Here is a 26,731-nt window from a genome sequence, read left to right as displayed (position 1 = left end):
AACAGTGAAAATATGGCACTACACCCTCAAACTCCCAGGCTTCTGGTAGAACAGCTGATTGTGAGGGCAAAGATATGACCACCCAATGAAAGAGTGAGGGTGAGACAAGATATTTTTGTTGTTGATGATGTAATGATGATATCAGAAGTCTAAAGTTTGTCCCTTCAAGGCCAGTAGAGGGAGCTAAAATATAAAGAATGTGATATGATACAGCTCTACCTCTAAACAGCGATTGCTTGGTCTTTAAAGATGAGATTGTGCTAGTATGACATGCATATAGTCCCAGATCTCAGAGTATATTCTTTAAATAATTTCTTATTTGAAAGAAGCATGGGTAGTGTCAGAGCAAAGCTGGTCACTTACCCTCTCTCCACTTTGCTTGTTACTACATCACATCTTAAGAATTCTGGCTGACCTGTTAGTTTATATCCACTATATACACAGACTTAAGTGTCTAGTTTGGAGTAACGGGACCGCATCACGGTAAACTTAGATGACCTTACATTTATCAACAAAACTTCCAGAAGTGACTATATTTTGCCTTGAAAATGTTAGATGATGTGTTCCTGTTCAGGTGTTGCCAGAGGCAGCTTGACTGGTACATCTACATATTTATTGTCTCTTATTAGGTATTATGTAATACCTGGGAGAAGATATATGTCAGATCTTTTCTTAATCATAAATGGTAATACTTTACATTGCAAGATCACTGCTCAACATTTTGATATACAGTATTCATGGAGTATCACGTATACAAAATAAGTACAGAGTATTCCTGCATTATAACATGTTCCTCAGTAACTTTCACCATAATTAATGGAGTAGGTTTTATTGTAGAAGTGTTTTGTATATGTTTGAATATATCATGCAATTTAAATTCTAGTAGTCATGAAATAATACAGTATATTAGGTAAAGAATATTTGTGTTAGAAATAATATTTGTACTGGGTTACCCAAATATTTTTGGTTATGTTTAGAAAGCTGTGGTTTATTAGTTGATATAGTGGAAAAATAATATCATTTAGGAAGAATAATAGCACATCAGGTACTGCCACCTTAATGCAGCCTTAAATAAGGATAAAATGATTACAAAATTATCCCTATGCAAACTTAGATATTACTCATGTAGGCAAAACTACTATCCCAGTCACAATTAAGATGTGAGTGACTGTAACCAGGTTGTTTTATTAACAAAACACTCAAAAAGAGAAACTGAGAAGCTCAGAGCAAAAGCAAAAAGAGAATAAACTAAAAGTCATTGATTTAGCAAGTATGATTGCCACTAGCTTGCTGGGATGGAGCAGGCTTGGCAGAGTCCATAACAGCAAGTTAGGGAGCATCAGGGATACTCCACCATTCCACACTTGTTTGAGTGCAGTAGTCTAAGGTTTCATGTGTAAACACAGGAGCAGGTTATCATTTGGAATGGAAAGTCATAGTATGACTTAAAGCCTGTGACAGCTAAAGACCCAGGATTTGCTAGTTGCTTTCAGACCCCGATTTAAAAAAAAAAACAACAACAACAACAACATTTGTGAGCCACACCAAGTTTGCCTTTAAAAATGAAAATATGAGAGCTGTGGAAACCTATTCATTTCATACAAAATATCTAGATTCATCAAAAAATGCAAACTAAATTAAAGAATTATGTACTTCAAAAGAAAAAGGGGAAATGTGCTTCCACTGTTTGAGAACTATTTTAAGTCTGTTTGCTTTGGCCCTGTGACCAAGTCGCTGTCAAGTGTTTGCTTTCCACTTCATGCTAAAATAAAACACTCTGAACATATATCACCACATCTGAGCAAAACTCCACAATGTGTAAATGAGTGTTGTATCATCATGACAAAAGGGTTTGTTTTGTGCTCTCTCCATGCTACAGAGATATGCCATATGGCCACCTGCCATGTGTAAACATTCGTATCCTGCATCTTTCTCTGTCTTTCTCACTCCTGCTTTTCACATGCTCAGTTTTATCTCTAAAAACTCATAGGAGAAAAGGTGAGGAGGCAGAGTCTAAGCCTACTGTACTGTAGAGAGTGTAGGCCTACTGAGTTGCAACACGACAAAATACAAAGCATTCAAAAGATGATTACATGACAACATTAAGGGACGGCACCAATCATGTCATTGATGAATGTTGAAACATTGAAATGTTGCATGATAACTCTGGTGCAGAGTAAATCTTTTATGTTATAATCAATATATAGTTATCTGCATATAGAATATATTCTATATTTCTATAAAATCCCACCATGTTTTAACAATTTGACGGTTAAGTAAGTTTAAGTTTCAAAAGGAATGTAATGGCCCGAGTGTCGCAGGGCAAGGAGCAGGACGTACAGACTCTGTCAATGTAGACAGACATTTATTGGAAAAGATGGAAAACAAAGGCACTCACATATAACCTAAACGATGAACAAAAACAGGGGCATTGACATATTGAGAACTGCCACGGATACGTTTAACAGTAACGCTGTGAACTTAAACAAGCATGTAAACGACATGAATTTAGGCAATGACCAACAGCGCTGCACACACTGACAAGGGCATAAACACAAAGACAAAACATCAACGAAGTGCAGGTGTGTGTAGGCGCGGTTACAAATACAATAACAAACAAATCCTCCCACTGCACGGGGCAGGCCAAACCACGTGACTCGTGGGAGGAGAGTGTTCCGTGACAAGGAAAAAATTTATATATTTATAGAGAGTAAATATGAACATTTTAAAAATGAAATATATCTGAGTTATCTGTGTGGAGCCATGTTGATCTTGGTGCTGCTGACATCAGTGTAAATGTTTGTACAGGCCCATTTTTACACCAGACTATTTTCTGTGTGTATATTCACCCATTGCCTATGCTATAGTTGAAGTAGAATGAAAAATGCTGCACATTGTTATATATAAAAAGTTTTATTTGCACCGTATCCCTTTATATGTGTGAGTAAAGCATGTGTTTAAGTGTGTTTTGGTTGTTTATCTATGCAACAACTCGATAATTATATGACTACAGAGCATAACCACGCTACAATTCACAACCAGCTTCTGACTTCTGAACTATGGCCCTGAAATGATTGTAAATTAATTCATTCATTCATTAAGTACGATTATGATTTTGAACACCTCATGGACAAATAACATGCAAAAAAGAAAGGTAGCAAACGTGAGCCTCCAGCTGAATTGTTTAATGAAACGAGCAAAAACTAAATCAAACTTAAAAGTGCATTAACAATAACAAAAGAAGCCAACACAACATTAATGACTGACAAATGGATAAGGAAACACAACAGGATTATAAATGAGAAAACATAACAACATAACAACTCCCAGGTGGTGTGAACAATGATGCATAACACACACCAGTGACAAAGGACAACCAAAACATAAACCAACGCCACATGCTTGACCACTGCCACATGCTAGCGACTACCGGCAAGGGGAGGGCACCATGATAGTACAACCCCCCACCCCCCTCTCATGTGGATGAGGTTCCTGTAACCCCCTTCCCCTGATGCACATCTGGCCCCTCTCTTGTGTTGACAGGACTCCTCCTTCAACCGGGCAATAGCCACTATGTTCATGCCAGCAACATCACACAAAACACAGCCACCATAAATGTTCCTGGACCCTAGAGATATCAGGCATATCTCGATCAGCCCATAGAAGACTGCTCCAGGGGGCCCCCAGCTCCCCCCCAAAAAAAGTCCAAGGAGGGCCCCCCTCCATCAGACCGAGACGGTGCCTGGCTTCCAGCCCGCAGGCATGAGGGGTTGGGCTCAAGGTGGCCTTGATAGTGGCTCCTCTGTAAACATGCGGATTCAGCTCAGTGCTCCCTCACTGCAAGTACAGGTCTTCTGACATGTAGCGAAAGCGGTGCTGATGTCCCTGACAAGCCCAAGGGCACAATCTATCCGCTCCAGAAGAACTCTGTAACCTCCTCATTCACACAGAGAGCACCTGACTAGCTCCAGGGAACACTGCACTAACACATCAGGCTGCCATGTCCACTAAGGAGAGAGCAGAGACCATCATACAGACACATGCACACAAAAAGCCAGAAAGAAATAAAAGGGAGACTGCTGTTTCCAAAAATGGCTGGTCAAGTGCAGAACGTGCTGCAAAAAGGACAGAAGGAAATGTGAGTCTCCATCTGGTGTTTAATGAAACAAACAAAAACAAAACTGAAATTAAATGTGCACTAACAATAACAACATAAGCTAACACAATATCAAGGAAACAAAACAGAGATTGAGAAAATAACAGGAGAGAGCATAACATAACAACTGTGTGGTGGTGTAAACAATGAGGCATCTCACACACACCACCTGAGGGAGGCATGGTGAAAGCAAAGACAATGAGTGACATCCACCACATAAACAAACACCACATGTTCGACCACAGCTGCATGCTAGTGACTCACAGCAGGGAGAAGGCCCCATGAAAACCTCAAAACATTTGTACTCTTTGTGGGGGTTTTTTATTCATAGTCTAGTACTTAAATACAATACAGTCATACATTGCAAAGCTTTGCAGTTTCATTTAATGTTTAACTTGTTTAAATGTTTAAACTAATGTATATTACCATATTCAAAATATAAACTAAATGTATACTGTATCTTTAAATGTACAATGTGTACATTTTTTTTGTCTGTTTATATATATATGTTTGTTTATCTTTGTTTATTTCTTTGTTGGTATAGTACCTTTCTCAACCAACAAAAAAACATAGACAGACACAGTAGGAAAGAGGGGGAAATATGTTGCATGAAAACAAAATCTTTTAACTGAGTTTTAAAAGAAAAACAGTCATGGAGAGATCACAGCATTCCAAAGTTTGGTGGTCATAGCACTTATAGAGCCACCCATTCAGGAAAGCCTGGTGTGAGACAACACCAGTCTGCTGCCAGAAGAAATGTAATACTGGAAAATCCTAGAAAGACAAAAAGGTGCAAGATTGTGAAGGACTTTAACAGTGCTCAAGAGAAATTTATGTTTATAGGAAGAGAAAGATTCATTAAAATATTTGCTTATGTAAGGTCTGTAATAATGTTGGGCTAAGAAGAAGATTATGATAATCCAGATGACAGAATAAAGTCAGGCTATGAATATTATTGTAATATTACAGATGATAGAAATGAGGTTGGAAGGACAGAAAACTCCTGGGCTGAGTCCATCCAGCTGCTGAGTGCATTTGACAGTATTTTGGAGAAAAACAAAGAAAAACCTCATGAGAATCTAGAATGAGGAGAATGTATTTTCAGCTACTCAACTTATAGAATAGGAGTGAGTGCACACAATTTGGTCTATATCTTAGATGTCATCTGCGAAGAACTGTTATAGAGAATTCTCAAACAAAACGTATGTGGTGGCAATTTCAAAATCTAAATTAATTAATTAATTTTTAAAATGCTGTTAACAGCATTGTTGAGTAGTACTAGGGCTTGGTTTCCTGATATCAGTGAATCTGTAACATTCCGAGCATGAACAGGTGGAGTCGAATGCAGTAGGGTAAATGCAGTTTAATAGAGAACACTGGTAGTCCACACAGTAATCCAAAGAACAAGCAACGGCAGTGAGCGAGGCAAACCAAACAGAGAGGGAACAGGCAAAGAGAGAACTCCAATGGCAAAAGCAGAAATCCAAATAACCAGGAGAAACACACATGATACAAACAGCTCAGAAACGTAACTTAGGTTGACAAGACTTCTCAAAAGACACAGTGAACACACAGGGTTAAATAATGAGGACTAACAAGATACAGGTACAATAACAGCTATAGATACTAATAAAGGGGCAGAACAGAATGATACCAAAACAAGGTAACACTGGAAACAAAACCAGGAAGTAAATAAACATAGTGGCATTGCCGTGGGAATGGCGATGCCAGAGAGGGCGAACCTGACTGAATCTTGATGTGAAAATGTGTGCTTCTTTCAGAAAGTTTCCTGAAAGTAGTCACTGTTTTGTTTTGTTTTGTTTTTTAATAAATGTAATGGGTAGAAGTTAAAATAAGTCCATCAAGTCTGAAAATCTCTTGGCCGATGTGGTGGAAATTTGAATAAACAGCAAGTCAGACGTGATTAAAAGAGTAATTTAATAAAGAAAAATAAAACATACAGAACACAGCTGTGTGAGAACTAATGCTCTGAAGCAAAAGCTCTAAAGGGGTATCCTGGCTCTGCTCCTTATACCTAAACTTCAACCCCAAAGAGGGGTGCTCTGCATCCCTGCTCCTTATCGCAATCAGCATTCCTGCAGTACCAGAGCACTCACCAGGACAGACACAGTTTACAAGATAAGATAAGCCTAATCCCTCTTTACGACACTTGCAGGTCACGACACATGCAGGTCATAAGGCAACATTCCCACAGTCGTTTTGTTCACACAATATACAGAGACAGAGTGTGCAGACTAAACTATTCATATAGGATTATATAATAAAAGGATTAACACAATTATATATGAATCATTACATACGAATCACACGATAAAGTGTGATCGAATAATATTTTCCATCACACCGAACTCAACTAAAGATCACCAGCAAGACCCTAGGGCTCTTCTTGAAAGATAGCATTCTGTGATCAGTAGCAGGGAGAGAGATTTACGGTGCACTGAATTAATGTGCATCAATGTTATCACCGATTGCCCCCATTGCAATATGATATTGTGAAGGCACACATACAGGATTTGCTAACACAGCTCACCTATTGAGGTTGTATAGAAGAAGGGTGGTACAATCCGTCTCTGTTTGGACTATTGACAACTGAATGCGAAAACTAGGAAAAAAATGCCTTTCTTCTTCCAGGCATTGAAGAGTCTTTGGCTGCACTGACAGGGGTTCATTGGTCTTCTATTCTAGACCTGGCTAGAATGCCTTTTGGCCTACTGTACACCTTTTGGCCTATTGAAATTCCAGAGTATGCCTTTTGGGTTATGATTTTTGAGATCAGCAGTTTCATTTCTTACTTTTGTATTTAAATGATGTTGTTGTTTTTTTCAACTTCTGTCAAAGAACATCTCGAAAGACTTGAGCTGGTCCTGGCGCATCTACAACATGGACTGAAAATGAAGCTCATCAAGTGCTACTTTTTTCAAACAGAGGTTGAGTTGGGAATGTTATCTCCACACAGGGGGTGTCTATGGATCCTAACAAGGTTAAGGCTGTTGAAGAATGGAGGGTTCCAACAAAGGTTACTCAGTTACATTCTTTTCTTTGTTTTGATTCCTACTACCATCAATTTATAGCCGGATTTGCAAAATATGCTAAATATGCAGGCTGGTTCCAAAACTGCAGCCCAAACAGGCCCTTCCCCATTTCAAGATCATTGGGATCTGAATTGTGAGCAATCTTTTATGACCTTTAAACAAAAAATTATCTCTGCACCAGTTTTTCCTTTTGCTGATTTCTCCAAACCATTCATTTTGGAATTTGATGCTAGCCATTTAGGTCTGGGAGCTATTTTGGCCCAGGATCAAGAGGGTTGAGGAGAGGGTTGAGGCCATCTGAAAGGAATATGTCAAATTGTAGTGCACTGTAGTTGGAACTGTTTGCCTTAAAGTGGGCAGTAACTGAGAAGTTCAGATCATATATTTTGGGAGCTAAATTTACAGTATATACTGAAATAATCCCCTGTGCTATCTTCAAACCCCAAGATTGGGAGCAATTGAACAAACATGGGCAGCTCAGTTGGCCTTGCTGAATTTTCAAACAGCCTGTCATCCTTGTAGAGTAAATAGGAATTGCTGATGTATTTAAATGATACATTTACGGCATTTAGCAGACGCTTTTATCCAGAGCGAATTGCAAAAGTGCTTTTCATTTATTCATAGAATACATCCTAGCCAGTACAGTACAGTAGGTTAGAGTCAAATACACCAATGAACTAAAATACTGTTGAAATGCAGGGATTAATGCAGATGCCTAGAAGTGCCAAATACATAAGCTCTATCTCAGACAATAAAAAGTGCAATAAACAAGTATTACTTTCAGTTAGTCAACATAGGAGCAGGGTCAGTGGTCATTTAAATATTCCACAAATAGATGTGTCCTCAGTCTGCATTTGAAGACTGCAAGGGACTCTGCTGTCTGGACAGCAAGCAGAAGTTCGTTCCACCATGTAGGAGCCAGGACAGAGAGTAGTCTCGATGCTTGTTTTCAAACTGAACCATACTTGAGGTTTGAAGTTCTCAAGGTACAGATCAGGCTTTGACCATTGACATCTTGTATGTCCATTTTTGGTGTTGTAGGCAAGCTTCAAGGTTTTAAATATGATGCAAGTGGCTACTGGAAGCCAATGAAGGGAGTGCAGCAGTGGAGTGATGTGTGAACTTCAGAAGATTGAAGACTGAAGACCAGTCTCTTAAAGAGCAGTTGGCCAGAGTATATGAAGATGTATAGAAACAGATTGGAGACATCATCATTCTATCCCATTGCGTATTCTCTCTCCAGGTACTGTGGTACTTCTCAAGAGTCATCTCCAGGGTGCAATAAGATACAGTATGCTTGCGATGCAATAGAGAAAGTTCTACATAGAGAGGAATTGAGGCCACTTCCAAGTGAGCCTGGTTGTGTGTAAATTCCAGTCAGCAATGATGTGTTAGAACTCTAGGCTGAAATTCCAGAATCTGCAGCATCTGAAGATGAGTTGACTTCATTGGAAGATGTTGATGGAGTAATTTTTATTTGGCAAACTGGAGGAGTAGAGTTGCAGGCTGCCAGGGGCAGTTGCAGAGGCAGTTGACTCAGGGTTAATTGAGCAGTTGGTAGATAGAGTGCCTATTAGTGAAAGGTTGTGATGCTCTACACTGGCCACTGCAGGACAACATTCTAAGCCTTTCACCTGCCCCAGTCTACAGTGAGATCCCTGGCAGGGGAGGGGAGAGCTACAGCTCATTCTGTAGTAAAATGCTCTCAATCTCAATCTTATTTAGACCTTGGGATTAGATCTGTCTGGTAGTCACCAGGACAGTGACTTTTGAGGGCAGGGATAAATGTAATGGGTAGGAGTTAAAAGGGACTGTAGAAAAGCAGGTGTACCATGGGGCATTAGTACCCAGCAGTGTTGGTAGTAACATTGTGTGTCTGTTGCTTTAAATTCACCTATGGGTAATTTTGAGTTTATAATTCACGATGTGTGCATGTAAGGGAGAACATGGTGAGTTTGGCATTCTTGTGTTTTTTTTAACTCAGCTTGTTAGAAAATCAGCTTGTTAGAAAAGAGGACGAAGTCTGATTGAAATTAAAATTGGGTGCCGCATTTGTTTTAGATTGTTTTGTCTTTTTCTGGCCTGCCTGTGTGGAAGTGAAGGTAAACTTCATCACAGAAGGTTTGCTTGATGTTTTAACCCATATTTCTGCCATTGAGGCAACTGAAATCAGAGGTTATTAAGTGCTCACATATGTTGTGTACTTTTTTATTGTAGTATTAGTTCAAATAATAAGATCTTGTTTGGTAATTATAGCGATTGGGAGAACCGTGAAAGACCTCAGACAATCAGTCTTTCTTTTAAATTTTAATCTGATTGTTGTTTCTATGGAAATGTATTATTGTTCAGGTGAAAAATGGCAGAGCTTAATGAGTACATTTTTGTTTATTTTTATTTATTTAGAGCATTCCTGACTGTATTGGTGATCCCGGGATGCTGGGAGGGTGTCCAGATGATAAATTGCGTGTAAGGTAGGGGCAGATAGCTATTTCAGTATGGGATGCATTATAGTGGCATAGGTAATTGCCTGAGGTGGTAAAATGTTTGGAGGTTCTAATAGTTCTTTTTCCTTTTTCCAGGGATGCATGGCAGCTTAGCACTAGCCACTGTTTTGTAATATTGTTTTTGTAATATTGTTTTGTGATACAATTCTTTTGTTTGTTTGTTTTTTGTTTTGTTTTTTTGTTTGTTTTTTGGTCTTCTAATATTTTCTGGGTTTTGTTTGTGTCTTTCTAAGGCCTGCTTTCTAAGGCCTGAGATTATAGTTAATCTTTTACAGTTTAGTTTAGCATTTTCCCTTGCCGATGGTGGTGGAGCCCACTGATATGTAGGAGTGCTGTGTATTGGTGTTTTTTTCTGTGTATTTTCTTTTGATTTGTTGTTTATCTCATTTATTTGTTATTGGCTTGTTGGTGTCACTGTGATTGGAGTGTTTAGTTTAAGGCTTCAGTGGGTATCCCTTGTACGCTTAGGAACTGTTGTAAATTGTACAAACATTATACACTTTTGAAATTTGGACAATGCAAATAAATCACAGTTGAGCTGTTTTTTTACTTATGTTTCAGCTTTTATTAAATTAACTAATAAAGACACTTTCTTGCTTCTCTGCTATCTGATCTTTTAATTGAAGTCTTGTGAGGAGGAAGGATTCATCCTTAGTGCTTAATATCTCTTTCCTTGTGAGTACATTCAAGAGCATAGATTGCTCTCAACCCTCATTTGAGAGTGGCGTAGTCGTGGTTGGGTCCAGATGCTACATAAATAAAGAAAATACTCTTAACAGCACTGTTGAGTGGAACCAGGGCTGGGATTTCTGATATCAGTAAATCTTGGTGAGAGAAGTGTGTGTCCATTCAGAGTGTTTCCTGAGAATAGTCTCAGTTTTATATATCAATATCACAGCACAGTTTCTATATCGACATATATCTTTTTATCATATTAGTGTAAATAATATAATTACTTCAATTGGTACAAAGATTGTTTTTCACAAATTTGCACATAAAGGAGGCAATAAAAGGAGGTTTCTTCCATTTAAGGTCACAACAACCCTATTTTTCTTCTCACATCTGGAATGTTGGTGGATATCTAAACACTTTTATAGTGTCATGACTTCAAAGCACTTACATAAGACATTAAGCAATTATTCTGTCAAGACTCGCAAATAAAGTGAAGAAATGCAGATATTAAGATAAATATTGTGTATATATTTATCTTTGGTTTTTTTCCTGTTTGACCTAGTAAGCCATGAGTCATTAAAAAAGGGGAGAAAGAAGGAGAGGAGGGAAGAAACCGCCTCACTTTGGAATGACATCACATTAAGGTCCATCTTGCCATGTTATATAGTAGGTCCGTGTGGTGTACACATTAGAGAGGAAAGAGATCCAGAGAGGAAACCAACACATCTGGATTTATTTTCTCAGAAATCTGTCTTTAAAAGGTATGTACAGCTTTTGTGCCTCGCATAGCCTTAATAGAAAAGCATGTCGTAGGAGACATTAACCACAATAAAAAATTTATCATTCAAAAGTGTATTTTAGTTTTTAATGTATCTTCGAATCTATTCTGTTGCTATTGTAGCCTAATCTATGTATAGTTTAACTGTTATACTTTGACATTTATTTACAAATTCAAGGCAATATGAAGAGAATCTACAATTTAAGACCTCACAAAAATTTCAATGAACCACAGTGTTGGTAGATATCTAATTCTGTTTTGGTGGAATGTTGGTGAATGTATAAAGCCCAACATAACAAAGATATATAAAAGTGTGATGAACATCTGAACTGACTTGCTTTCAGTACGGTACATGCAGATATTTTATAGAATTTTGGATAATATCATGAGCTGCTATGGCATTTCAATGAGATAATTTAGATTGGAGAAAGGCATCTGGTTATTATTAACTACAGGCATAACATGAAAAGCGGCTCTGAGTTTAATCTATTCCATGTTGGTATATTCCATGTTGGTATATTCCATGTTTAGCTGTAACAGTTTAGGAAGACATATCTAATTACAGCGGATCAGTATATTACATTAAAGTTCCATTTACAACAGTATAGGTTTATAAAAATGCTAAGAAAAATCTAAACCATACAATTTGGTTGTATATTAATTGTATTGGAATCTAAACAGTACATAATTCCTTTTAAAACCTTTCAAATCTGAATTCATGTTTAGTGAATGTAGAAGTTGTGGGCCAGGTAGTTTGGCCATATCATATCATCCAGTGATATGGAATACAAGTCATATGTAATTTCTTGTTAGTCTGAAGTTACATTAATTTATTTATGTATTTATTTATTTAAGATCTCAAAAAACATTGAAGGTGATGAGTCTCTTAAGCAAATTTACATGTACCAAATGAAATATATTTAGACAGTCTTAGGTAATTTACCAAAAAATTAATCTTGCACTCAAACTGTTTCAGTACATAAGAACCACGTTTAGCTGATTACTGCTGCTTGTTAAGGGGTCACAGTGGGGTCAAAAATTGCCAGCTCTGCACTGTATGCTTGTAGCTTGGTACCACTCCATCTCCTTCCTTCTGCATGTTTCTCATTATTGTTAACAATTTTTCCTCTCCAGAACATGCCAATGAGATTACTTGGAAGATCAGGATAAATTACTCTATAATTATGAATGACATAAGAAAAACACGATTTGAAAAGAGGTTTCTGAATTTAGATCCCCTTCAATAATGTTTAATTCACAATTATAAGTCTGTGTTTAGTAGAAATGTAACTAAAATGGTAGCTAAATTTTCTCACCTTCAATCTTTTCCCAGCCCACCAAATGGAGCCAGAAAACCCAGTACCTACATCTTCCATCTCGCTGTTCAATTTTACTAATAATAGCGATTGCCCTGATTCAGAAGCATGGGATTGGCTGTACACCATGCAGCCAGTGTACATGTTTGTTATCTGTGTGTTAGGAATAATGGGAAATGTGTTTGTCCTGTTGGTCTTTTGCCTACATAAGAAAGCTTGCACAGTGGCAGAGATATACCTGGGAAACCTGGCAGCAGCAGACCTCCTCCTGATGTTTTCCCTGCCATTCTGGGCCCTCAATGTGGCCAATAGCTTCGAGTGGCAGTTTGGCTCCGTGATGTGCCGGCTGGTCAACATGTGCGCCAGTATGAACATGTACTGCAGCATCTACTTCCTGGTACTGGTGAGCGCTGACCGCTATGTGGCTCTGGTGCATACATTGTCCCATGGCCACATACGGCGACCCTGGTATGCCAAGCTCAGCTGCTTAGCTGTGTGGAGTCTGGGAGTCCTCCTCAGCATCCCAACCCTCAACTTCAGGACAGTGAAGCACATGTCAGAGTACAGGGTCTCTGCCTGCATTCTGAACTATCCCAGTCGCGTAGTGGAGCTGGCCTGCGACATTCTGCTCATCGTGCTGGGCTTCATCATCCCTGTGTCTGTCATCTCTTATTGCACGTGGAAGATCATACGTGCACTGCAGGGGCAGGTGACGGACAGGTTCAATGCAGTAAACACAGAAAAGAAGGCCACAGTGCTGGTGCTGGCTGTTCTTTTGGCCTTCTTGGTGTGCTGGGTTCCTTTCCACCTGATAACTCTGCTAGATATCCTGTTACGACTCAAGGTACTCGGTGGATGTGTGCTCCACAATGTTCTGGACATCTGTAACCAGATATTCACCTACTTGGCATTAAGCAATAGTGTGCTCAATCCCATTCTCTATGTAATAGTTGGGAAAAACTTCAGAAAAAAAGTGAAAGAAATTTTTGAGCAAATTTGCCACCAAAAGAATATATTTAGTGGTTTTACACAATCACAAACATCATCAACTCTAAAAACATTTACATGATAAAAGATTACACTGAGGACATGCTATAAAAGTTATTAAACACAGGTAATACAAGGCTTTGCTCATATAGTTGGTCATGTTCTATTATGCTGAATAAGATTTTATACATGCTGTTAGGACATAAAATCCATGACTGTCAGTGTTTACACAATGTAATATATTAAAATATACATTCTCAGAATTATTAATGTTCAGTAGCTATTATTATTTTGTAAATACAGAGGTTCAGAAATAAATAATACTATCCAATTTCTAGTGTACTTACTTATGTGTACTATGTGGTATGAACTGCAATGCTACACAGAACTGATATACAAGATCAAGAGTTAACAAAGTACAGTGTACTATTATCAATTACCAATTACTGTGGGCCAGACAGAGATAATTAAGATGTAAATATTATCAGATTATTTCAGTGGTGGTGTTTCATGTAAGATACAGTGTTAAAACTAGACTAGTGCCTGTAAACAAGACCAAAAATAAGTTTTACAGACACTGAGTCATCCCAAGGCTCTGAAATGATTTTTCCAGAATTTACTTTAAAAGAAAAATGGTTGGGAAACGGTTGGGTCAAATTGAACAATGTATCACAGACTTTCCAGTTGTGACATGAGCCAGGTTTTTTTTTGGTGTGGCTTGTGAATAACAGTTTCCTAAATCATGTGTTTTCCCAGAGCTTGCACTCTGGCGAGACATGCTGTCAAAGCAGACAGTGGTGAGCAGCACACCCCCGTGTGACCACAGTCCCCTAGCCTGGCACTACACGAGCCCTTACCATCGTCTGTGGGTGGGTACTGGGATGCTGAAAACAACTGGTAGTCACTTTCATTTGCTTTCAATAAAGAACTTTCTTTATAACTACTTTTTAGTTTTTTAACTGTACTTTGAAAATAATACCTCTGAAGTTTAATACCTAGGCCTAGAAAGGGCCATAGGATTTGAGATACAGTCTATGAAGAATCAGATGTTTATATCGCAGCAAAACAGATGGACCCAGAACAGCTGTTTCTGGTAGCGGATAAATAGAAATCAGCATATATATGGGACAGCAGTCACCATTCTAAAACACTCTAGCAGCGGCTCACTACTCTAAGTAGTTGTTACTTATAGAACAGGCAGTACACTGATATAACTAATATTGCTGTATTCAGACAAGAAAAAGTAAAATCTTTAAGGCATATCACATGATCCTTGATTTATCAAAAAATACATCATCCTGCCACAAGCATAAGAAGTGCATGGCACAGGGAGGTGAGCAGTTATCCCAGAGTGAAGTCAGGCAGATAAGATCGGCCATCTGTTGCCTCCATTTCATGTTCATCACGGCAGAGTTTATTTAAGAGCTCTCAAGCTCCATTGGCAACCGCATGTAACATTTGGCCTCCCTCAGATAAAAAGAGGGTGCCTCCCTCTCCTGTCTATCCTCCACTCACTTTTTGGCATGCTCTTGTCCACATTACACAGCTCCATCATCTTTCATTTCTTTCCATCTACAGATCACACACCACCTTTTTTCTTGGTTCTTTGCGCAAACTGTAATCGCCTGGTTTAGCACACAAATATCTGTTCCCAGAAAGAGTCTTCTTGATGTTTCTGAATGCAACCGCAGGTCCATCCATGGAACACTCAGGCAGCGAGCTGCTGGATTGTAACCACACAGAGGCCTGGGAGTGGGTCTACTCCTTACAGCCAGCCTATATGTCAGCCATCTGTGTCTTGGGTATTATTGGCAATGGCTTCGTCCTCTCCGTGTTCTGCATCCAAAGGAGCCACTGCTCCGTGGCCGATATGTACCTGGGGAATCTGGCCGCTGCTGACCTGCTCATGGTGGGCTGCCTTCCCTTCTGGGTCATCACCATTGTTAACAAGTTCAACTGGTCATTTGGGGAGCCCATGTGTCAACTGGTCAACTTCATAATTGGTATGAACTACTACTGCAGTGTACTATTCCTCACCTTGGTCAGCCTGGACCGCTACTGGGCCCTGGCGAGGCCCATGTCCATGGGCAGGTGGAGAAGGACCACTCAGGCCAAGGCTGCCTGTGCAGCAGTCTGGCTTATGGGCTTCATGCTCAGCCTCCCAGCCCTGCTGTTTCGATCGGTGCACTTCTTCCCTGAGCTGGAGACACAGGCATGCTACCTGGCTTACCCCCATGATGGCTGGAGGCTACGATACAACATCACCGTCAACATGGTGGGCTTCCTGATCCCTGTGCCACTGGTCTCCTACTGCACCTACCACATCATCATTGCCCTCAGTGACAAGCAGGTGAGGAGGTGTTCAGTTGTGAATGTAGAGAGAAGAGCTGCAATCCTGGTGCTTGTGGTCCTTTGTGTTTTTATCGTCTGCTGGTTGCCTTTTCAGATTTTCATGTTTCTAGACACACTTTATTATTTTAATGTCATCTCTGGCTGTCTCTGGACCAACAGTCTGGACATAGGCACTCAGCTGGCCACTTACCTTGGCTACAGTAACAGCTCTCTTAACCCATTTCTATATGTCATCATAGGAAAACACTTCAGGCAAAGGGTGAAAAGTTTGTTAGTACAGATGTTGAACTGTGGAAGTAGGGGTCCTTATCATGCTTATAAAATCCATTCAAGTTTAAGATGCATGAAGTCTTCAAGCGTGTGAGCGCTTAACATGATTGCACAGTGACCTCTGCTGTTGTGTGGTTGTATTTCCCAGTGAATGTGCACAGTACATAAACAGGAATTGGATTATGTCGTCATATATTACATATGCATTCAGCACTGTCACCTTGACATGTCATAAATACTAGCACAGTTGGTTTTACTGTATTTCTGATTCAATTTTAAATCTAAACTCTAAACTACTACTTTGTGATTAAAGACTGACTATTTTAAACCTGTTTTACTTTTTTAAATAATTTTTGCAATAATCTGTAATATCTATAAAATAAACATTCTTTTGATGGATATTTTGTTTTATATGGTTTTACCTTTCTCTAGAATAAAGCATTCCAAAAGGATTTAAGTTTCTTTCTAACGTTAAGTTTCTATCTTCTTTAAGTTTCTATAAAAAATATGTATATGTATGGCCCATCTTACAGTTTGTTCTACAAAAGTACATCAATGTAAATCTTTAGATCCACAAATCCTTTTCTTATTTTTCTTTAGTGTATTACTACTGCTGTTTCATAATGTACTGTGACGAAGTTTGTGAAGAGGGCGTAAAGACTGAGTTATAAACAAGATATAGCACTTGAGACTTGTGGGAGTGGAGGAATGCAGCTTTCCAAATAAAGCAGCCTGCTCTCTGCTTGCTGCATCAGAGAGAGCGTCACATCTGTAAAACCCCAACGCCATACACTGTGTCTCAATTATTAGAGGTTGTTTAAGCTTTCCGGAAGGCAAAAGGAAAACGTGTTTACAAGGTAAGTAAACTGATGGATTTTTTAAAAGTCTTACTTCATGAAAAAAAAATCTGTCAGTGTAACTGATGCAGAATAATGCTTGCTAATGCTCCAATAACTTTATTTCTAATTAAATGTTTAATAGGTAATTTCTAAATGTTCTCTTTGCTGTTTTCCATCAAAGAATGGATCAAGAACAGCTTGTGTCTATGGCAGCCTTGAAGTTCCAAAATACCACAGATTCTCCTGACTCTCCTTCGATGATGTTCAACTCATCAGACTGGCAACTAGTTTATGCCATCATCCCCCCATATATCTTTATTGTGTGTTTGACAGGGATCTTGGGCAATGCTTTTGTGCTATTAGTGTTCTTCCTGCAGAGAAGCCGCTGGTCTGTGCCTGAGATTTATCTGGGCAACCTGGCTCTAGCTGACCTGGTTCTCCTGACCTGCCTACCATTCTGGGCCATGAACATTCTCAACTCCTTCTACTGGGCATATGGAGAGTTCCTATGTAAGGCTGTTAGCCTCTCCATCATTGTCAACATGTACACTAGCATTTATATGCTAGTGATGGTGAACGTAGACCGGTACCTCGCACTAGTGCTGACCATCAAAGCAAGATGGCTAAGGAGGAGACGCAACGCAAAAGCCATTTGTGTTTGTTTGTGGCTGTTTGGGCTGTGCATGGGCATAACCACTGCAATGTACAGGACAGTGCAGTATGTCCAGTCTTTGCAGAATGTGGCCTGCATTATTATTTACCCTTCTGACTCCTGGAAAGTGGCCCATGACCTCCAGCTGAACCTGCTGGGCTTTGCCTTGCCTCTCCTAGCTATCATCTTCTGTAGCTATAGCATTGTGAAGGCGCTTCAGCAAAGGAGAGAGACTGTTCATGCACAAGACGGAAATGACCAGAAGGCCACCATGCTGGTGTGTGCTGTCACCCTATTGTTCCTTGTGTGCTGGGGTCCATTCCACATAATAACCTTCCTAGATGTACTTTGTAGTTTCCAAGTCTTGGACATGAGGAAGTGGCACCATGCCTTGGACATCGGATCACAGTTTTCCACATACTTAGCATTTCTGAACAGCTGCCTTAATCCAGTGTTGTATGTGTGCACAGGCCACTACTTCAAGAGGAAAGTCAGTGACATCTATAGAAGGAGAAAAAGTTCTGCTAGTTCCCTGGTTACCACCCTGCAGCGTTCTGTGGTGTCAACCTATGTCCAACGGAGTGATCAGATAAAAGCAGTCACACTGTAGAACCTAACCTAGAGTACAAGTATGTTGCTATATATGGCTATAAAAAAAGTAATATTGTACTGCCATAATGTGTATCATATTTAAAGAGGATCCATAAACAAACTGTAATGGTATGACACACAAAAAGAAAAAAATGTTTGTCAGCAATCGTGCCTTGTATAGTTTGGACATTCTCAAGATGTTATATGCATCTGAAATTTTATTTGTAAGATGTGTAAACAGTTACCCTTCTCTGTAGCTACAGTCATGCTGTTTATTGTTAAACCCATACTAGACTCATAACATACCAGACATTAGTGTTTATGGAAGATTAAGCTATGTTAAAATTACTTTAAAATTAAGGTTGAGGCATGGATTAACTTTTCTCCAAAAAAACAATAATAATTTTTAAAATTTGTAAACTGTAAAAAAAAGAAAAGAAATTATTTGTGAGAAATAATTTTTTGAATTATTTTAAACATTTTAAAAATCTGCAATTTGTTTGTTCTGCAAATAATAAAGGTCAGTTTCATAAAGGTATAGACGTTATATTCCTTAATAACTTGTCTTTGACCAAAATCTCACAAATGGGACATAAAGAGTAGTTTAATACTTTTCCACTAGCTTTTCAAGTTTAAGTAGGGAGAGTTTGTGTCAGTGTAACCAAATAAACGGAATTAATATTATATTAATCTCTGTCTGTTTGAACTGATGAATTCGCGGAATTGCATTAAATAATGTCATGTTTTTTCACCTTTCCCCTAAGGTTCCATTACCGCGGCAAAACTTTCCATACGCTTTGGGTCTGTCAAGACTACAAGGCAGATCTATACAAGATCAAAGTGCTGTAATTACATGTGCAATGTGTTGCAACAACAGAAGCCAAAGGATCGAAATACACGCCATGTTCTAGCTACTGTCTTCTTCTATTCGTTGTTACTTTCATAACTCACTTTTTCAGTCTGTGGTTATGCCGAAAAAGAAAAAAGGGAAGTTGACGCCTCTTATTTTATCACGGAACAATCAGTCTTTTGAGGGGAGAAGACAGTTGACATGTTTAGATAGTTTAAACAAAATATTTAAGCTTTTTTCACAATTCTTTTTATTAAAACATTGAAGTTCAAAGTTTGGCTGCACTATTGGTGAGTTTATTTTAAGTTTAACCTCTGGTAATCTGAGTAATATAACCTTGTGGCATTTTTATGTCGTTAATGCACTCTGTATTCAGTTTGTGCCAGTACTGTTCTTAGTTTTTAAAATGCTTGTCGTCAAGATCAATGCCAGGTGGACCATTCTTAACCCAGCTGTAACAGTGATACATAATAATAATAATAATAATAATAATAATAATAATAATAATACATTCCAGAAAACACTGCTGTGCCAGATCCAGTTATACTAGTCCAGCATCTACTACCCTGACACTAACATATCAGTATCTGTGCTGATTGCAGAGGATCTGCAGTCCAAGAAACAACAGTGGTTCTATGCTCAGAAACTGATCAGTAATCAGTAATCAATGGGCTAAAATGTGGATGATAAACTGTGCATAAAAATAGATGTACTATACTCTAATTGTACACAATTCACAAGTAATGAGTACATAATAAAGTATCCCCTTTGTCATATAAATACAACAATATTTACATTGTGTGTGTGTGTGTGTGTGTGTGTGTGTGTGTGTGTGTGTGTGTGTGTGTGTGTGTGTGTGTGTGTGTTGGCTGTATAGTGCATATATCCTGTATTTTAAGCAACCATGAACCTTTTTTTCAGAAAATATGGCAAAAAGCAACAAAATAGAGGCAAATCAATTTATCCTGTTCATTTAACCTTCATTCAGATTTGCTTTTGCTTTTTCATCTGTTCAGCTGGACGAAAATGAATGCAACACCTACTACTTCCGTGTTCACCACATCTGATCAAGACTGCTATCCTTCTGAGTTTCCTCAAAAGCTGTTTTTCTTCATCCTCCATTTGGTTGTCATTCTATTTGGTATTCCCTCCAATGCATTCTCATTGTATGTCTCCTATCGGCACATCAAACAGAAAAATGAGATGGGGGTCTATCTGTTTAACCTGGCTTTCTCAGACCTCTGCTTCATTGCAGGCTTGCCCATATGGATGGAGTTTACCTATTATGATTACTGGCGTCATGACAGAACTGTGTGTGCTGTGTGTGTGTTCCTCCTCTACACTAATTTCTACACCAGCACTGTGCTGCTAAGCTGCATCGCTATAGACCGCTACCTCGGTGTGGTTCATCCCTTCAGCTTTCTTCTCCTGCGCAAACCCAGCACAGCGGCAGCTATCAGTGCCATCGCGTGGGCTTTCACGATTACATTCAATTACATGACTATTTCCCTGCAAGCCATCTATGATAGTTTATCAGGAGTGTGCCTGGATGTCTTCCCATTGACCCAGAGTCAAAAGAGGGTCTACATTGCCCGTTTTTTTGTGGGGTTCCTGCTACCTGCCCTGGTCGTGGCATTCTGCTATCAGAGGATCTGCACAGAGGTGAGGGCCAACCAGGCCACAGGCCTTCCTGAGCGCAGGCAAGTGTTTAAGCTACTGGGGGCAGTGCTTCTCAGCCTCTTCCTCTGTTTCGGCCCAGTCCACGTCATGATGCTACTGAGGGCAGTTATAGAGGACTGCAGGCCTCCTGCATGGCTCTTCCTGTTATATAAGATAAGTGCAGCTCTTTCCAACCTTAACTGCCTGGCTGACCCACTCTTATACTGCTTCATCACCAAAACAGGGCGAGCCCGCATCACCCAGGCGTTATTGAGGGTGACAAAGAAAGTAGAGAGAGAGGAGGAGAGACTTTAATACTGATAAAAACATATTCCTTTCAGGGTCTAAGAAGCTAGTGGTACTTTACTATTATGTGAATATGACTGTAATAAAATTTATTTTAGTATTTACACATGTAATAATGTAGGTAATAGAATAGAATTTGGACATGAGTGCAGAGATTTCTTGACTTGGAAAAAAACGTCTGTTTTTACTAGAACTAAGCTATGTACGGTGAAACGCTAATTGTTTTAAACAAGCGTGACCCATAGATGGAGAGTTTTTTTCCTTTGTTGCATACCTGTATGATTCTATTTTTAGAAAATGTCCAAAAAATGACTTTGTCTGCCATTTCTATTAGGAGACACTTGTTGTAAATAAATAATTTAAATACACATATATTTAAATACAAGTGCAGTGCAAATTCATCCATTCATACCAGCATCAATCACTAGCACCAGTCACATGTCACAATCAGTGCAGTTTTCCAAATCACCAAATCACTACTGTGTTTGAAATGTTACAGAATACAAAGCCAAACAAAGGAGCATAGCTGAGGTGGTTAGTTTCTGACGTTTTTGAGGTGGTTAGTTTCATAGCTGAGGTGGTTAGTCACCAGCAACAAATACTGGCTGATCTCGAAGGCCATGAAAGCTTTATTATATATTGTGAACTGTACTTTGCCTACCAGCCTATTACACCCAAACATGCCCAAATGGCATTTATCATCAGCCGACTCACAGGGAGAGCTAAGGCCTGATAGCACCATTCTTTTGACTAAATAGTCACTACTGAGTGCTGCAGCTCAAAGCCATTTTCCACCACCCAAAGCCCTGTTGCACCTCTGCCTCCCAGCTTGACCTCGTCCCCCTTACTCCACAGAGTAAGACATCTTCCCAGAAAGTGAGCAGTGTTTCATCTGCTTTTTTTTTTTTTTGGTGTTCATGTTGCAATCAGCTGTTACACATATGAGTTCTCTCTCCATTACAGCCTTAGTCAGTTCTGGAGTTGCGAGGAGGAACCTGGTCAACCAACGGTTTCTTATCAAGCTCGGCTTGGCGGCAATGCCGTTACTGTCTCCTCTATCTGTGCAAGCACTGGATGGAGGCCTAGTGGGGAAGGTCATCATAACACATCAAATACCACCTACACACCAGTGATCTCTACATGAACATATATCTCTAATTACCTACTCTCTGGAATATTATGTCATTTTAGGACTCCCTTTGTTGCATATTCACAACCCCCTGATCTTCTGGCCTGACAGTCAAATCACTAAGTGGCCTCCCTTTTGTCACACACCCTGCATCCGGTCCATTACCCTGCTCCATGGTTTACCTCAATCAAGAGTTCTTCAGAAGATTCTCATGCTCCCAGCTTTATCACAACCTGGCTAATGTCTTTAGTCCAGTTAAGGCAAGCCACCTTCCACTTCACCACAATACTGACTGCCAGTACTCTCTGCTGTAAGGTGTATTACACCTTACACAGCAGGAAACCCAGGTAATGGGGCAATATATCCAAGGGCCCCTGTCTCAGGATTACATATGCCCCTCCACCTCGCCTGCCTCAGTTAGCATCTTCATAATGAAAAACGGTGGGCTGAGGCTACTAGGGCATACTGGGGTATTTTTGCCCTCTTAGTTAAGAACTCCTCATGGAGTTCTTAGGTAGATCCATCATTGTTTACCTCAACACCATCTTGATCTGCTCACCATCCCTGGACCATCAAATCCACAGAGGATCTCCACACTCTAATTAGTAACAGATTGTACTGTAAGCTGGAGAAGGGAGTTACATCTTGGTGCGGTTAACTACCTTGGCTACTTAATTAATATGACCAGCATATTTTGAAGACTAGCAAGGTGGACCCTGTGGCCGAAACCCCAGGTGTGCCATGACTTGCAGCTTTTTCTGAGGTTTGCAAACTTCTACCAGAGATTCATCAGAAACTTCAGCTCCATGAGCTATCCCCTCACTGACCTTCTTCAAGTTAAATGGGCATAGTTGGAGTGGACTTCCTCCGTCAAAAGCGCTTTCACCACCACCACATCCAGATCCCACTAAACCCTTTACTATGGAGGTGGATGCATCCATTGTAGGAGTGGGACAGTACTGTCCCAGTTCTTTAGGACCGGCCCAAATTGAAACTGGTGGTCTATTATTCGAAAAGCTGTCCTCTATGCAGAAGAACCACAAAATTGAGGCTAGAAAACTTATCGTCATAATACTGACACTGTCTGGAGGGCACCCAGCATCCTTTCATGGTCATATCTGACCACAAAAACTTGGAGTACATCCAGACAGCCAAGTGTCTGAACTCCCGATAGGCCAGATGGTCAATGTTGTTCTCCTGCATCAAGTTTGTCATCACCTACTGGCCAATATCCAAAAATACCAAAGTTGATGCCCTCTCCCATCAATTTGAACCTGAAGCCATGCCCATCCTGCCTCACTCCTGTTTCCTGGGGGCCATAAGCTGGGCTCGTAATAGAACAATCACATTTACCAACCCCCATCCACAGAGCCACAAATGTCCCTCTAGAGTGTCCCTCAACCCTTATCACATGGGCCTATGCTGTACCCTTGGAATCCACCTGCCTCTGGTCTCCCTGGGTGCAGTCCTGGTTCCAGGAAAGCCAAGGAGTCTGGAAAGAAATGCACTTTCACCTCCACTGGGCTACAAGAGACTTACAAATGGCGAGGAGAGACTCCTGTCTACCAACCAGGTGGTCATGTTTGGGTGGCCACAAGGGATGGCCAGATGGGCCCAGGCAGAAAAGTCAACCCCAGGTACTTTGGACATTATACTATCAGAGAGAAAGAGAATCAATGAGGTCACCTAGCAGGTCAACCTGCCTGTGAGTAGATGGGTGTCCTCCACCTTTCATGTGTCCTCTCTCAAGTCAGTCACTACAGGTCCCCTGGATGAAGCCATCACCCTCTCCAGCCCTACATCTCCACAGGGTATTATGGGGGCTCCAGCCTACAATGTGAATGTATTATTGGACTCCCAACAACTTTGGTGGACATCTCCACATAACTGAGAAGAGAAGCTGGGCACCAGCCAGCCAGCCAGCCTGACACTGAATTGCCTTCAACCACACTCATCCTTCTATGGCCCCTCAGGGGAGATGGGTACTGTTAGCACTCAGCCAGTCATCCATTCACACCAACACCAATCACACGTCATGATCACTTCCCTGTTCCCAATCACCTAGTTACTGATCATCACATGCACCTGCTTCTCATTACTTCATTTGTTGCTATTACTTTGTTGCTTAAACCCACATGTGCCTTTCACATTCAGCCTAGCCTAGGACAGCAACTCTTTCTAGAGCTACTGAACCTAGCTGGAGTTGCTACTATCAAACTCTGCATAATTTCTCTGTGGGGTTTGTTCTGTTTTACATTTCTCATAGCATTTCTGAAAAATAAAACCTGCCATTTGCCTCCACAATTTGTGTATTGCTTCAGAGGTAAACAAAATTAACCATGTAACAAATTTGATGCCATTTACATGTTAACATGGGAGAAAATGACTCATCTATTTCTGTGCACCACACAGATTACCTTCACCTCAGAGTTTGTTATTATAACCTTCAACTGCCTATTTAACTCATTAAAGAAAATCAAATGTGTGATTTATTTTCTCTGTCACACTTTACTCACCTCATCAGGCTTAACTATGGGTGTTAGCTCAGGGAAAATGCAGAAATGACTAGCACACTGCCATACACTGTACAGTTCCCATTTATACTAGACAAGGGTTTTCAGGATTACAGGCAAGATTTAGAGCTAAGACCACTTACATCATCAGGCCACACCCATAGAAATGGGCTCCATGGCCTCTTTCCTACCCACAATAATATTGATCAGGTACATGCAGAGAAAAGAGAGTTCGACACTCAGCACCACAGATACTTATGTAAATGTGTCTAATAAAACACCACAAATCTGTCTAATGAAACACTGTGGGTATCTTTAATGCATGGGAGGAAATGATGGTGTCTTGGTCTGACCCAATACTCATGACTTTCTTCCAACCACCATTTCCCTCAGATGCCCTTCAGGATCTGTTAACCTGTTTATTTCCAAATGCAGCTGGTCTGCTGTTACAGATAACACCTGCTAAACAGGATAGATATCAGTGCTGCCCATTTACCATTCAACCCTGGATGGCTTTTCTGCACAGTGGGCAAATTATATGCTGTATTTCAGATCTCTAACCCATACTATACCTAACCAAAGGTTTTTCTACTCATGTTTACAGAAACATTATCATTATGGACAATATGAACTTAAAATTAGATCTGTGGAAGGAAATTCCAGAGCTGGAGGGAAATTCCCAAGCATTTAGCACTTTGTGGGTAATTCTCACTTATGATGTCATGAAACACATTAAGGTGGTTATATGACAGGAAAGAGGGGTACTGCATATAGCTGTTGCTGAGCAGCCAGGAGCTGATGTTAGTAAGCACAGCACTTCAGTCAAAATCACACTCAGGATGAATCACAGCAAAGATAAACATCTTAAAATCAATGTTAGTTCAAAAGACTTTGGTCTGCTGTTGTACAATCCATTGCATGAGGGGAAATGTATGAGTGGAAATCTTTCTGAGTGGAAATCATTTTCTGTTCAAGAGTGTTCTTTCTGTTCATTTTGCTTTTATCACATCCCGTGTGTACTGTTCATTGCAGTCTCTTTCAGTATCCTTCAAGCTGACCTTGAAAAGATCTCTTCACGAATAATCAGTTTGTAAGTTATTTTGTCCATGTCCCTTATGTTCTTGCTCCCTGCCGGAAATGCTTCAAGAAATGAGTCAGCACTTTTGAATGCTTTTCCCTGATGCTGTCGAGGGAGACATAAGCGGATTATTCCACGTCCATCATTGATCTCTTTGCTTAATTAGATTTTCTAGCAGAGATCTTTGGATTCCAAAATTCACTGTGGGGTTACCTGCCACAATGTGTAAATCAATGTATTGGTCAGTGTATTGGATACTTTCTGTATTGAGGTAAAGCAAACTCAATATATTGGTCCACTTCAGTACTTTCTGCATTAATGGGACATCAGATGTGTTCTATCAGGCTATATTTGTCCAAGACCATCTTCAGCAGCTGCCACCACCTGCCTGTCCTACTAAATGTCCTTGTCCTTTTTTTTTTTGCACCATTGGTCCAGTACCCCTTTCCTTCTTATCCTTATTTGAAATTGATCCAAAGAGTAGGTCATATTTTTCATGGCCATTTTTCATAGTGCTTCCTCTCATCTTCTCCTTTCCCACTGGAAAGTGAAGATGTGGTCTCTGTGTAGTTTGTAGGTGATACGTAGTAAGGCACATATCAGTGACAGTTTCAATGGCAAGTGGGCTTGCAGCTAACAGCTGCTTAGTGTGCGAGTCCAGGGACTCTCTATTATTCTCAGAGTAACACTCTCTGTTGAATCATACAACTAATACTGGAGAAATCATCAAGATAAAGGAAGATAAAGACAAAAAAAATGATTAACAGATGACCAAGATAAAGGATCATTTGTTAATCATCATTCATTGTCATCAAGATCATCGCTTGACATGCATTTTTTATCTGCTTATACATGGCATAATGTGTGCAAGAGAGACCACTGTCCTGATTCTTAGTGACAGTAATCTCATCTAACAGTAATCTTTCAGACTTCTATGTTCCATTTTACATGAAAGGGCACACACACACACACACACACACACACACACACACACACCTTCATAGCATATAATCACTACTCTAAACC

General features: G+C 39.9%; 4 protein-coding genes and 1 long non-coding RNA gene across 6 annotated transcripts; all 5 read left to right on the top strand.

Annotated features, from left to right (window-relative positions):
* The first annotated feature begins 8,885 nt into the window (after positions 1 to 8,885).
* On the top strand, positions 8,886 to 10,314 carry LOC113572700 (uncharacterized). The gene is made up of 3 exons (XR_003410149.3): positions 8,886 to 9,158; positions 9,613 to 9,680; positions 9,789 to 10,314. It is a non-coding gene; the product is annotated as an uncharacterized LOC113572700 (long non-coding RNA).
* A 710-nt stretch (positions 10,315 to 11,024) lies between these two features.
* LOC113572638 (B2 bradykinin receptor) lies at positions 11,025 to 16,439 on the top strand. Its single transcript, XM_027002374.3, has 2 exons — positions 11,025 to 11,146; positions 15,158 to 16,439. Exon 2 carries the CDS (start codon positions 15,166 to 15,168, stop codon positions 16,180 to 16,182), a length of 1,017 nt encoding a protein of 338 aa, XP_026858175.2. The 5' UTR covers positions 11,025 to 11,146; positions 15,158 to 15,165; the 3' UTR covers positions 16,183 to 16,439.
* On the top strand, positions 11,175 to 13,798 carry LOC145643248 (B2 bradykinin receptor-like). The gene has a single exon (XM_081722285.1). It carries the CDS (start codon positions 12,505 to 12,507, stop codon positions 13,546 to 13,548), a length of 1,044 nt encoding a protein of 347 aa, XP_081578411.1. The 5' UTR covers positions 11,175 to 12,504; the 3' UTR covers positions 13,549 to 13,798.
* A 380-nt stretch (positions 16,440 to 16,819) lies between the features above and the next one.
* Positions 16,820 to 18,964, top strand: bdkrb1 (bradykinin receptor B1). Its single transcript, XM_027002454.3, has 2 exons — positions 16,820 to 16,945; positions 17,109 to 18,964. Exon 2 carries the CDS (start codon positions 17,110 to 17,112, stop codon positions 18,187 to 18,189), a length of 1,080 nt encoding a protein of 359 aa, XP_026858255.1. The 5' UTR covers positions 16,820 to 16,945; position 17,109; the 3' UTR covers positions 18,190 to 18,964.
* Positions 18,957 to 21,936, top strand: gpr65 (G protein-coupled receptor 65). Of its 2 annotated transcripts, none has more exons than XM_081722257.1 (2): positions 18,957 to 19,310; positions 20,009 to 21,936. In XM_081722257.1, exon 2 carries the CDS (start codon positions 20,047 to 20,049, stop codon positions 20,992 to 20,994), a length of 948 nt encoding a protein of 315 aa, XP_081578383.1. In that variant the 5' UTR covers positions 18,957 to 19,310; positions 20,009 to 20,046; the 3' UTR covers positions 20,995 to 21,936. The 2 variants fall into 2 exon arrangements, with proteins under 2 accessions (XP_081578383.1, XP_026858176.2); XM_027002375.3 differs by having other exon boundaries at positions 18,958 to 19,310; positions 20,037 to 21,936.
* The last annotated feature ends 4,795 nt before the right edge of the window (positions 21,937 to 26,731 follow it).

This window comes from Electrophorus electricus, chromosome 10, assembly GCF_041902795.1.
Source record: "Electrophorus electricus isolate QZ-2024a chromosome 10, ASM4190279v1, whole genome shotgun sequence".
NCBI classification, from domain to species: domain Eukaryota; kingdom Metazoa; phylum Chordata; class Actinopteri; order Gymnotiformes; family Gymnotidae; genus Electrophorus; species Electrophorus electricus.
The sequence above is the reverse complement of the archived record's forward strand: the minus strand, read 5'-3'. Positions and strand labels throughout refer to the sequence as shown.

Coding starts and splice junctions, on each gene's coding strand:
- LOC145643248 (XM_081722285.1), top strand. CDS start 12,505: ATGGAGCCAGAAAACCCAGTACCTACATCTTCCATCTCGCTGTTCAAT.
- LOC113572638 (XM_027002374.3), top strand. CDS start 15,166: ATGGAACACTCAGGCAGCGAGCTGCTGGATTGTAACCACACAGAGGCC.
- bdkrb1 (XM_027002454.3), top strand. CDS start 17,110: ATGGATCAAGAACAGCTTGTGTCTATGGCAGCCTTGAAGTTCCAAAAT.
- gpr65 (XM_081722257.1), top strand. CDS start 20,047: ATGAATGCAACACCTACTACTTCCGTGTTCACCACATCTGATCAAGAC.